The sequence below is a fragment of the Elephantulus edwardii genome, unplaced genomic scaffold, assembly GCF_000299155.1.
Source record: "Elephantulus edwardii isolate Elephantulus edwardi_28Jun2011 unplaced genomic scaffold, EleEdw1.0 scaffold00044, whole genome shotgun sequence".
NCBI lineage: Eukaryota > Metazoa > Chordata > Mammalia > Macroscelidea > Macroscelididae > Elephantulus > Elephantulus edwardii.
In genome coordinates, this window is record NW_006399794.1 from 5,644,255 (window position 1) to 5,657,399 (window position 13,145).

Below are 13,145 nucleotides of genomic sequence, written 5' to 3' on the forward strand. Positions count from 1 at the left end.
AGAGGTGGTGCGGTTGGCGCAGGATAGAGCAGGGTTTAGAGCTGTTGTGCATAGGGTCGCTATGAGTCGGAAACGACTCGATGGCACATAACAACAACAACAATCTATCAGCATCACCACTACAATCATTCATTGCCATTTTGAATTTGCTCTTTAAAAATGAAGGGTATATAAACAAATATCTTTAAGCCCTATATTTATTTCCAATCCCTTCCATAAGGTCAAGTATTCTTAAAATGTCAATTTTAGATATGGACTTTTGACCTTTTATTATGGGAGACTAACATTTAGCTCCCTCATCCCTTTATATACACACTCTCCTTTTAGATTCTTAATATATATTTATCACAATTTTAATCAGTATTATATTTTATACTGTTATAACTATTAATATCTAAATATGATTAATCGCTGAATCATGTTATGATTTACTTTTTTGTTTACTTCATTTTTTGAGTACTTAGTACTAATTCTGCAAATTTCTAACAAAACTTAAAGTGGTTTTGTGTTTAAGAACAGAAGGCAACTTATAATTTTCTTTTAAAAGTATCTTATCTGAAGCTACTTTCCTTCTGCATTAGTCGAGCCTGCCTCTCTTGGCTGGTTACACATTTCTCACCTGAGGCTGCCCTTGACCGTAGCCTAGAAATTCCCTTTGCCACCTCTCTGTTGGGGTGGCTCGTGTTTTCTCTTTTGTTAGTTTACATCTATGAATTATCAGGGCATATCCTAGTATGAAAAGATGAATCAGATAAAGATTTCTATTTTAAGTTCTTGCCTGAAAATTACTTTATTCTTTCATCTCTCTTTACTGATGATTTGGCTCAGTATAGGCTTCAAAACACAGAACAATATTCCATTCACATTTTGATGCTGTTACTTCATTATGATTGTAAATCTTATGGGGAGATTGTAAACTTTCTCCCACAGAGAAGCTTGTGGATTTGAACTACTGACCATTTGGTTAACAGTCTGACGTGTTACACACTATATGGCCAGAGTGGTGGTGTTGTGTACTGTCAAGTCAGAACTGAATCCTAGCTGACCCTCTCGTGGGTTTTCAGAGGCAGTAAATTGCAAAGGAGTAGATTGTCCATCCTTCTTCCATGGAGCAGCTGATAGATTTGAACCACATGCCTTTGGGATTTTAGTGCAGTGTAGTGACCTGAAAAATCACAGTGACTTTTCTTAGTGTGTGTGTTCCTGTTGTGCTGAGCATTCAGTATGTCTTTTCTAAATGGACATCCATGTTCCTCAATTCTGAGACATTTTCTTCTATTTTTTTCCTTTCATGATCCACCCCCCTCCATTCTCTCTGAAACGTCTCTTAACTGTCTGTTGTAGCTCTTGGTGTATTTGAGTCTAGTGCCTCTTGGTACTTCTCTACCTTCACTAGAAAACAGAAGAGCATTCACCCAGCTGTGTGGAATTAGGAGGGACTCCAAGAACCCATCTATTTCCCTGTTCAGATTCTCAGGCAATCCTCTTAAGCTTACCACCATCCTTACATCAGGCTCAAGGTGTAGTTAACTTGGGATCTCCAATTCCTGAGCATTTCAGTGACCCTGGCACTCACATGAGTTTACCACTTGTTGGTACCCTCCCTGAACACTGGGAGGGCTTAGATTTTCACTATACCAGTTACTGCTCGGCCATTGACATGCCACTTCCAAAAGATGTAACATTTTTTTCATTGACTTTTCCTCTCGTATTTATTTTCTTTGTCTTAATGCATCTTTAGTTTAAAAACCCTATCTCTTTGCTCTCATTTTAGTGAGCATTTAAAAGGAAAAAAATATGCATGCTTGTTTTATCTGTCAGAGTAAATTAGAACTGGTGAGGTTTCCCCACCCCAGGCTTTGAAATGCGGTTGTTGTTGTTGTTGTGTAACATCAAGTTGAAACACACTCATAACCAAACCTCCAGCGGGTTTTAAGAGTCAGTAAATCACACAGGAGGAAAGTGTCCATTTTTCTCCCATGGAACAGCTAGTTGATATGAACTGTATACCTTTGAGTTGGCAGCACAACTCCTTACCACTCAATCACCAGAGTGCAAAATGAGGTAGTTGTGGAAATAAGACCAAGTTTCTGGATACTGAAGTGCTAACAATTGAGTGAATATTGGATAGCAGTTGCCTGTTACTTAGAATTATTCTAAAAAATACAAGACAAGAAGTCCATTTGCTGATTGTTTCTCATCTCTAGAGTTGATTTAGCAATAAATGCTACTTTGTCATTTAGCTATGACAGATCTTTTAAGATAAAGTTAAACTTACAGTGTGTTAATTAGCAGTTGCAATATTATTTAGTGTACAGCAAAGGAGTGTTTGGGGTGGATAATACTTACCTTCTCTAGCTTTGCGTATTATTTATCTTGAAGAAAGAGCATTAAGACTTAAGGAAGGTACATTTGTCCAGTTTTGCACTCAGAGCTGACCTGTCAAATGTAGTCATATTTAGAAGGTCACTGACTGTGGATCATAAGGAACTTTTAGTGGCTTCACATCTGCTATTTGTGGGGAATGGCTTTGCAGGGTGGAAGCCTCTTTCTCACCAAGCTTCATTGGGAAAACTAAGTCATTTGGGTGGGTCGTGGAGCTTTATCTCACTTGAAGATGGCAGGATTTGGGGTGTGTCTGTATCATCATGTTTTTTTGGCTTCCATAAATTTTGCTAAGTTTTAACACCGCACAGTGTCTCTGACATTTGTATCAGTGTATGTTTTTTTCAAGAAGTCAATACCCTTTTCCTTGCCTCTTGTCAGAAACATGTGCTGTCAACAATGGAGGCTGTGATCGTACATGCAAGGACACTTCAACGGGTGTTCACTGCACTTGTCCTGTTGGATTCACACTCCAGTCGGACGGGAAAACCTGTAAAGGTAGCCTGCGAGTTTCTAGGGAAGCTGGGCACGCTGGTTTGAAAAGAAGCTTCAAACTGTTAATGGTAGTTCTTCCCATCTATAGCCACCTCCTGCATGACTCCAGATCTGTCTATGATTCATATTGGTGGAAGCCTTTCTTCCCTGGGCTAGTGGAAGGTTATAATTGAGCAAGGTTAATTAGAGCTAGTTTAATTGCACTAACTGTCAAGAAGGTCAGTCTCTACAGGCATTAAATAATCCATCTCCACCAATGGCCTTATTAGAAAAAGGCAGAAGTTCAAGGAAACATTGTTTGTAGGAGATAATATCAGCATATCATAAATAACAGCCTCCAGATTATTATGTAAATAACAGCCAAGATTATTATCCAGAGTGCTTAATGAATAACTGTAAGATTAACTTTTACTGATGAAGAGAGACCCCAATGACCTGATAGTCTTTCATGGGCAAGAGTACAAAGGATTAGTTCTTTAGCCTGATAAAAAGCAGATAGCCAGTTACCAGATGAAACGGAGAAAAGATAAGATTAATTTGAGTATCAGGAATCATTTAAAAGCATTGAGGCTATTTGATCATTGTGCAATTTGCCGAAACAAATGTTTTAGTCTCTTATAGCTTTAATCATTAAGCTCAAATGGAAAGTATATAAAAGTAAGCCATTTTTATCTAGAGAATGCATTAGGAGAAGGAGAATACAACAGGGCATGCTTATCCTTTCCCTTCCCTGCTAGTCAGGGGCAGTTTAAGTCAGAGTTTTCAAGAGGATAATAATTTAGAAAAAAAAAAAAATGAGTAAGCCAGACAAGAAAATGCATGTAAGACTAAAACAGCAGCAAACATCCTTAAATGGTTTTATGGATCTGTTCTTCTTTCAGAGAATAAAGAGGCACACACAATAGTGCTTCAGGGGTTTGCAGACACGAGGCAAGTACTGCTGTCTGATTTGTCGATGCTTTACTGTTACAGATATTGATGAGTGCCAGGCCCGCAATGGTGGTTGTGATCATTTCTGCAAAAACACCGTGGGCAGTTTTGACTGCAGCTGCAAAAAAGGATTTAAATTATTAACAGATGAGAAGTCTTGCCAAGGTATGTGTTTAAAATGTAGCTCTGCTGTGAAGTTGCCTGCTGGTTCAAGCAGAGAAGACAACCCCACCCCAATTGAGATTCGTTTGCTGGGGTTCTTGAAGGAATCACCAGCTTTGCTTCACATACTTCCTCTGTTAAATAAAAATAAAGCCTCTGATGTAGCTCACAGGCATATTATTGAAATTATGCTGTTAATGATTGCAAAGAAGTTCGAAGAACCATCTGATTTAATTACAGCTGAACTTCTTGCTGGAAATAGAACAGGATGCAGAATGCAAGGGGGATTGTAATGGGGTGTGGAGATTAGGAATGTTTTTCCTTCTCTAAGAGTTCCTTAAGTGTTCTTGATTTTTATCAGTTATTAATGGCAGTGATACGTAGATTTAATTCAAATGTTGTTTCTAGCAAAAAGTTGGTTTGACCCATAAACAAGACCACTCTTGCTCTCTTCTTTCTAGTTCTTTTTAAGAAGCCTTTGGAGCTTAGGAGGGTGACAGTGAGGGAGGGAGGGGACCGTGTAGAGGAGATGCTAGTTGATCCTCTGCAGCATCACAGACTCTTCAACAGTGTCTCCTCTTTACCAAAGGGATACAGCAAGAGGGCTGCACTGGGTAGAAGGTGGCACTGATATTAGCAACTCTTCTGGAGAAGTGGGACATAATGCTGAGTTGTTGTGTAGAGTTGGAACCGACCCATAGCTGACCCTTCTGAAGGTTTTCAAAGGCAGTTATTCGCACGGGAGGAGATTGCTCATCCTTCTCTTGCAGAGCAGCTGGTGGCCTCAAACTGCATGCCTCCGGGATTGCAGCACAGCTTCTCGCCACTAGGCCACCAGAGTGGGCATGATTTATATGTTCTTTCCCCCCCTCATCTTCATTGGAATTTGGATGAAAGTTTACAAAGCAAATTGATTTTCAGTTCAACTGTTCATACACATTTTGAATTATGACATTACTTACATTACCTATAATGTGATCAGACTTTCCCAGGCAGCAGTTATTTTTTTTTAAATGACGACCTTTAGTGTTTTATTTACATGTAAGAAGCAGCTCTCAGGGAAAAATGTGCTGTTACTTTTACCTGCTCTGTTTGTGGGATTGAAAACTATCTAGTTCATTTTGTTATAAATACCACTATCGAATCACTGTATATAATCTTTGATTTCACTTCAGATAATAAAGCTGTAACATCACCTTTTAAAAAGGAGAATATGACTTGGATTGGTCTCCTTTCTGGGTTTGCTCTTATATACGCTTGTTGGAAAGTCTGCGTAGTATTCTCTTTTAAATTCAGTAAGTGAATTCGTTCTAGATGATTATTATATGAATTTCTGTAGTTTGACTTGGAAAGCAAATTTACTGTTCCATATTATGTTTCATAATGTATAGAGCAAGAAATACTGTTTGAGCTGTGTAAACATATTAAAAAGGAATTAGAAAAGTGATCTCATTATTTTTGGCAGAGGCAAATCCTATAGTGGGCAGCCAAAGTCAGCTACCGAACGAGTCTAGTTTCTTAACAACTGGCTGATATTAATAACAGATTTCATAGAATGGCATCAATTACTTGGGAAGTAACTGATTTTTCCTCATTTTTCACTGATAAGTTATGGTAGAACAAATATTTGCACAGAACAAATTTACTGAAGAAATCGCCAGGATTTCTGGGAAAGGCTAGGATGAAGAGGTTTTGTAAGAATTTGACCTTTTTTTATATCACTTTTTCATCCCTCCAGTTCCCTTCCAAAACGTTGGTTTTTTATTAACGTAGTTTCTTGTAGCATATTCAGTGTTGACAAAGCCGTCTAGCAATGGTCTAGTTGGCGTCCACTGACTTCTGTGCTGATCCTGGTTTATCCATTTGGAGACATAGGTCGTAATTCTGTTAAAACCCTCCAAAGAGTTGAGAAAGTAAAATACTGAAATTCTAGCCTACAGGAAAGATGTGAGGGCCAGACCATGGGAAAAGAGAGGATTAGATAGACAAATGCAGGCTAAGGTCTGTTTCCATGATGCCAGCTAAGGGCAAGGGTGCCTCTACTCGGAGCATGCAGGGTGCAGAACATTTGGGATTCACTGTGATGAGGCTCAAAGTGAAGGCATTGGCCAGGAGCATCTAGTTTGAAGCGTAAGCAGTAATTTCAGTGTCTGGACTAGAAAATTATCAGAGATATTAGAAATAACTCATTCTTATGGTTCAGAGGCATTGAAATCCAAGATCAACTGGCCTCATTGGGGCAGAAGACTAACTCTATGAAGGTTGAAGAGAGACAGGAACCAGATTTACTTTCACCTAAAGTGCTTTCTACTTTCAAGAGTTGATAAAATTACTGTTACTGTTTGAGTAATAAAAATACAACAGTCATCTAATTTAGGACTTTATAATGTACAAAATTATTTTTTATGGGCTATATCACTTGGCTATATTTGAATCATTTTATTTACTCAGCTCTGCATGAATGAGAGAGATTAATGGAGCTTTTAGTTTGCAGCAGAATTTGGAAATAAGGTTCCTGGTCATGAGCACATTTGTTGTACTTTATCACAAGTGGGCAAAGAAAACTGATGGTTCATTTCTGAGCCTGTTTGCTGTTGTTTGTGGCGTTGATGAGCCACTGGTGTTTATTATAAACATACTCTTCTCTCCACTCCTCCCTTAGAGTTGGTTTCAGCTCCTCTTTCCCTTTGAAAATTGCAGATGTGGATGAGTGCTCTTTGGATAGGACCTGTGACCACAACTGCATCAACCACCCTGGCTCGTTTGCATGTGCCTGTAACCAAGGGTATACCCTCTACGGCTTCACACACTGTGGAGGTGAGCAGGCTGTCTCTCCAGAGTTAGGAGGTGGGATGAGGCTGAGCCTGGCAGGGAGCAGGCCAGGAACTCAGGCTTTCCCAGATCAACGGCTTTAATTTTCCTACACTGGGAGGATGAAAGGTGCATTTCTAGTCCCTAAACTGAAGTAATGAGCTTATCTGCTCAAGGAAAGCATCTGCTAGGGGAAATCTCCCACATTTATCCCTTTAACATGTCAAGTGTGAAATGGAGCAGAGAGAAGAGCTGAGTTCTTTCAGCTGCAAACTCTTTATTGGCTTTTTTGATGAAGTTGTATTCAGAGAATGGGAAGGTCTCTCCAGAGCTGATAGCTTGTCTTTGGAACTTCCTAGGAGATAGTAAAGTCACAGGCCTTAGAGAAAGTTGGCAGGACACCAGTCAGTCCTATAGTCCTGCTGTGAATAGGAACTGACAGCAAATGCTTGATTCAAGCCTCACAATTAGATTTTTGAGTTCTTATCTCTGCCTTATTCTCATTTAGCAATGATGTCATATAATCTTATGGTAAAGAAGTCTATGGTACAAATCAGATTTAGAACCAACCCCCTACATCAGGCTTTACCAAAATGTAGACTTGCAGATCCTGATTCAGGATATCTAGGGCTTCCAGTGCGATTTTGAAAGTCATTGGTGCATATAATGTAACACCTGGCACTTCCTTGTGCCCTGAGCTTGAGAAGAATGGATAGAAGTGATTGCTGTAGATGGCAATCTTACTTAACATGACTAAATGCATACTCTTACTTAGAAATCTCTGAAAAAAAAATCTCTAAGGACATATACTCTGAATGCATATCTATAGCTGAGTTAGTTAGTTGAATTTATGTATTGATACTCTGAATGCAAATCTATATCTGGATTAGTTAGTTGAACATATACATTTAAATGGAGAATCCACATTCTCTCTAGTTCCGTAGATATGCAGCCTAGGAAGATGGTAAGGTTTTAAAGTTGGAAGCCTGTGCAATGGCCCAGTTGGGACATCTAAAAGTAGAGTATTCCCTTCAGAGTATTCCTAACAGAGGCCTGGTTTATTCAAGAATGAAACTTGAGATCACCCCTGGCAAGACCATGCCAGAAAATGCATGGATGGGGTCTGTGGCCAAATGCATATGGGTCCCAAATGCATTTCCTGAAGTCAGTGAGCATTTTCCCTTCACTTAACCCTCCCCTCCTGCTCCTTCCCTGAAGGAAGAGTCAGTCAGCCACAAGCTGCTGTGACAAGAGAGTTTTGTTCTACAGACACAAACGAGTGCAGTGTCAACAACGGAGGCTGTCAGCAGGTCTGTGTGAATATAGTGGGCGGCTACGAATGCCAGTGCCACTCTGGATACAAGCTCCACTGGAATAAAAAAGACTGTGTGGGTAAGGGGCGCCAAGGTGCACTTAGTCAGTGGGGCACCCACTGGCCCAGAGGTGGTGTGGCTTTGTGCATTCTCCCCTGTCCAGTTGGACTTGGAGTGCGGCTGACCATCCCTCCATTTAATTCTCTTCCCCTCAGCTGCAACAGTCTTCATTTAAATAGTTCAAAAACAGGAGATACTTTACTTTGCAGGCTGGCTTTTTGGTGTTTCCTCCTAAGCTGCTTTCTGTGTAGGTTGAATTTATTTCTACTTTCTTGGCTGCTTTTCTGCATGACAATTAGTATACAAAAGATTCCTTTAACCTGATGGGAAGTAGTGCCTGGTGGTTGTCCTGTGTCAGCTCTACCATCTTTTCCTGATACCGCGGGGCCTTTGATATGTAGAACTTACTTGTCATAGTCACGGTTGGAAGTTTGCTTCTCTTTCCGTAAGTGTCTGTGTTTTATCTCATTTAGAAGTGAAGGGATTCCTGCCTAATAGGACACCCCGTGTGTCCCTGCATTGCAGTAAAAGTGGTGGAGGAGACAGGTGCTTCCTAAGATGTCACTCTGGCATTCACCTTTCTTCAGGTGAGTGAGTCCCCAGTCCCTGGGGCAGGTTCTGTGTCAGAGCCACGTCTTCTTGGCTTCCAAGTATTAGATAAGCCTTGATGGACGTCTAAGTTGTAGGCTGGATGCCCCTAATTTACACTCTGAGACCCAGTATGCTGAGTATGTTCTAGTGGTCTATTACTCAGAGTGTGAAGGGTAGGGCCACAGTGCACATGGTCTCCGAGAGCAGAGGTTGATTTTCAAGGCTTCAGATCTGTGTAATTTGTTCTACAGGATTTTTTTTACTTATTTGGTACCTTCTTTCCCTCTATTTTCTCAGAATTATAATAGAAATTCCTATCTTGTGCCTGTTCTACCATGCGCTTTGGAAGCAGTTAATTCATATTCTAGAGTCATAGGTTCACAAGTGAAGAGGAATTTTGCCACAAGATGGATATTATGCCTAAAATATCACCCATTTTTATTTAGATGATTCAGAAAATGAGATTTTGGGCTTGGAGTTGATTTAAGATTTTTGGGATGATGTGATAAGATGAATATGTTTTACATATGGCAAGGATTGAATTTGGGAAGAGAAGCAAAGGATAGAATGTTATATATTGAAATGTGTTGTAAATCCTAATCTTTATGCCTCTGTTATAATCTTATATCAGAATGGGTTGACTTTGTTTTGCTAATCTGACAAAATTAGTGTGAAGTGTATCTTGCGTTGATCTCTTTGACATATAAAAGAGATAAAATAAGCAGAGTAGGGATGAGGTAAAATCAATTCCAAGATACGTGGAAATCTCCAAGGAACCAGGAAACAGAAGGTGAAGAGACAAGATCTTCCTCCAGAGCCACCAGCGAGATAAGGAATTTCCCTGGAGCTGGCTCTCTGAATTCTAGGTCTCCTAAACTTTGAGAAAATTTATTTCTGTTTCTTAAAGGCATCTTCGTGTGGCATTTCTGTTGTAGTAGCACTAGATGACTAAGGCATGTTCCCTGTGGAGTAGGGGTGGAGGGTTGTTTGAAATGTTTCCAGGATAGACTGTAGCATTACTTACATGTTGACAATCCACGTTCTGTCTGTTAGGACCGCAAGACGCCTACTCTGTTACCTGCGGTGCTTCTTCTCCTCTCAGGAACAAACAGCAAAAAGCAAATGACTCTTCTTTTGGGGGTAATTACCAAATCTGCGTGCTCTCCTCGGGATTCCCTGTAATCAATGGGCTTCATTCATTGGGCAATATTCTCGGGTGTTAGCTTTGTCTTCTTTTCTTTAAATTGCTTCAACACTGTGTGCACATTACAGAGTATTCTTGCTTACAATCCTGATACCTAAGATCCGACTCATCATGTAATGGACACTTACAGAGTGTCCGCTCTATGCTAGGAGATGCCACATTCAGCCTTGGTTGGGTTATCATATTAGCAGAGGCCCACAGAATTCAGGTACCAGGAGACATCACCCCTCCATTACTGTTGAGTGACCCTGTACTCACTTTACCCCAGAGCACCTTATCAGGACAATGGGAAGTATGTGCTTGGGGCACATGGAATGTTTGGAGACCGATATGAGCAGATCAGAGGAAGCAAGGAATCTGTGGACAGATTCCTCTGATTTGTCATGAGATTTATATAGATATAACTACAGATGCCTCAGTGATCATGTCAAGGAGCTCTGGTAGCATAGTCAGTAGGATGCTAACCCAAGGACATGTGTCTCTGGCGGTTTGAATCCACTACTGGCACCATGGGATCAAAATGAGTAGTCTCTTCCTGTCATGAAACTTAGAAACCTGGGGGGGGGGGGGCGCGTTGCTATGAGTTGGACCAATCTGATGGCTCTGAGTTTAAGTTTGAATGATTATGTTGTTAGAATATATGAATGAGAAATGAATCTATGTATGTGGGCCAAGCTAAAGACCAAAAGCAAAACTGCTTACATATATTAAGCCGTTTAAATATACCAGCCCATGTATTAGTTGATTGAATCCACATAGCTCTTTTGATAAATTTTAAAGCTATTCTCATGAAACATAGGGAAAAAATTGATATTCAGCAAGGTGAAACAATATATTTAAAGTGTCTCAACTAGGGAAAAATGGGACAGGAATCTAAACCCAAGTCTGAATCCAGAATTTTAACCATTATTCTTCTTCCACTAGCTTCTTTTGTCTGGCCAAGCCAGAGCAGATATCATGGTTCTGTTTCCTCAATACCACTGGTAATATTCAACTGGCAATTTAGGCCACTCCAAGTGTGACCAAACAGTTAACTGTTGTCTTTGAGTCGGCTTCTACTTATAGCGACCCTACGTACAACAGAAGAAACCCCACCTGATCCTGCTCCATCCTCAGAAATCTCTGCTCTGCTCAAGCCCGTTGTTACAGGCTCTGTGTCAATCATCTTGTTGAATATCTTTAACTATTGGCTTGTAAAATGAAGCCTAGCAAATAGGAAGATGAGGCAAAGCAAGTAGTTAATAGATATTTAGGTGGTTTTCACTATCAGACAGGTCTGTCCTGGTGGGGGTGAAACCAGGTTGCTTCTTGGAAGCAAGGATTTTGAAACTCTGTCTCATACTTTGGGCATGTTGCCAGAAGGGACCAGTCCTTGGAGAAGGACATCATGCTTGGAAGGGTAAAGGGTCAGTCAGCACAGGAGAAGACCCCAGATGATATGGATTGATATTGTGACTGTGGCAATGAGGTCAGGTATGTCAGAGATGGTGAGGTTGGCTCAGGATAGGGCAAGATTTAAAGCTATTGTTTTGTTTATAGGGTTGCTATGAGTAGTAGTTGGCCCAACAACACATAACAACAACAACAAACAACATCAGGTGGTCTAAAATGGGGGTCTTTTTTGCATCATTTGGTTTCATTCTTAGAGGATTCGGATAATGTAGGTGCTGTAGTTATGTTCATTTTACAGATGAGAAGCCTGAGGCTAGAGAGATCAAGTAATTTGCTCAGCTCCCTCCATAGTCAAAGAGCTAACTCCAATCATCAAGCTTTAACCCTAGGACTAACACCAATACTGAGAAGAAAACAGAACTTGGCATGTTGCACCCTCAAAATGAGACACTTGATTCATCCTAGACCTTGGGAATTCTGGCACATCCTAGTCAGGGCAGGTGACTTTCTCTGCCCTCTACTTCTAGATATACTTAGGAGAGCCAGCCCTTTGCTATCTCTCTCAAAATCTTGTTCAAATTTGAACTGGTAGATACTGAAGTTCTTTCTCAGAAAGGCAAACAGGTTGTTTCATCTTTCATCTTTTCACTGAGGCTGTTTTCAGACTTTTGTTATATTTAAATGTTAGACATGTGGAATGTCTCTTACTGGACTCTTAGAAGATTCCTAATGTTCTTCATCCAGGATAATGGATACTCTATGACCCAAACTTTATGGGTCTCCAGGTTAAAAGAGAAACTGCATCAATCAGTGTTGGGGTGTGCAGCATGGGGTGGGACTTAGTCAATCAATAGTTTGCCATTGTCCCTCTGTTATTGCCATTCCTTTGACTCTGAAGGTAATATTTCTCACTTGTTTCTTTCTGAAGATGTCGCCACCATCAGGACAAGTGTAACCTTTAAGCTAAATGAAGGCAAGTGTAGTTTGAAAAAGGCTGAGCTGTTTCCTGAGGGTCTGCGACCAGTACTACCAGGTATGGAATCAGGTGGCTGGTGCAGGGAGAGTGCCTGCATGTTGGGAAAGGGAACTGTGACAAGCTGAGGTAGAAGTCCAAAGGAGGGCTTGTCTGTCCACTGAGTCAAGTGCGCATCAGATAGGATTGATCAGTTCAGATTCTCCAAGAACTCTATCTACAGCCTACGTAACCCTTGCATAATGCTCCAGAGCATCCTTTATGAGGTACTGTTGGTGAAATGCCAGGGGAACCTATGAGTTCACAGTCAGCAGTGAGGCTCAAGATGCATTACAATTTGTGATTATATTGAGTTAAACTTTCTAGAGTTTAAAGTTTGCTTCACCTAGAAGCCTAAACAAATGGGGAGGAGAAAAGTTTGGCTCTGAATGAAAAATCTTTGATCGTTACAAAGATGTAATGCCCAGCAATCCCGCTGGGTCTAGTTTTTTGAGGCAGCAACTCCTTTGGCTTTAGCATAGCAAATACCATCCAAGTAGAACTGGCCTTCTTGAAAAGAACAACATCCAACACTCCTTTCTTCCCAAGCTCACATTTCCAGCACCATCTCATAGGATAATTTTAGACTTTTTTTTTAATGGTAGTGGAATAATTGGGAAAAGATTATGTGTGGTTGCACAGCATAATTCGTGCACTCAACAACACTGCTTTGTACATGTAAAGTGTGTTGATGTGGCAAATGATTTATTAGATCATCTTTTACCAAAGTGAGATTCATGTACTAGGAAGCTTCTTTCCCCAACTCATCTTCAAATAATTCATACAAAAA

At 40.4% G+C, this 13,145-nt stretch overlaps 1 protein-coding gene across 1 annotated transcript in view; it reads left to right on the forward strand.

Annotated features, from left to right (window-relative positions):
- SCUBE2 (signal peptide, CUB domain, EGF-like 2) overlaps window positions 1–13,145 on the forward strand; it is a 106,695-nt gene that overhangs the window by 52,449 nt on the left and 41,101 nt on the right. The window contains 7 exon segments of the mRNA XM_006885598.1: window positions 2,767–2,883; window positions 3,853–3,975; window positions 6,673–6,789; window positions 8,053–8,175; window positions 8,630–8,743; window positions 9,801–9,887; window positions 12,272–12,376. Coding sequence (XP_006885660.1) covers window positions 2,767–2,883; window positions 3,853–3,975; window positions 6,673–6,789; window positions 8,053–8,175; window positions 8,630–8,743; window positions 9,801–9,887; window positions 12,272–12,376 — 786 coding nt within the window.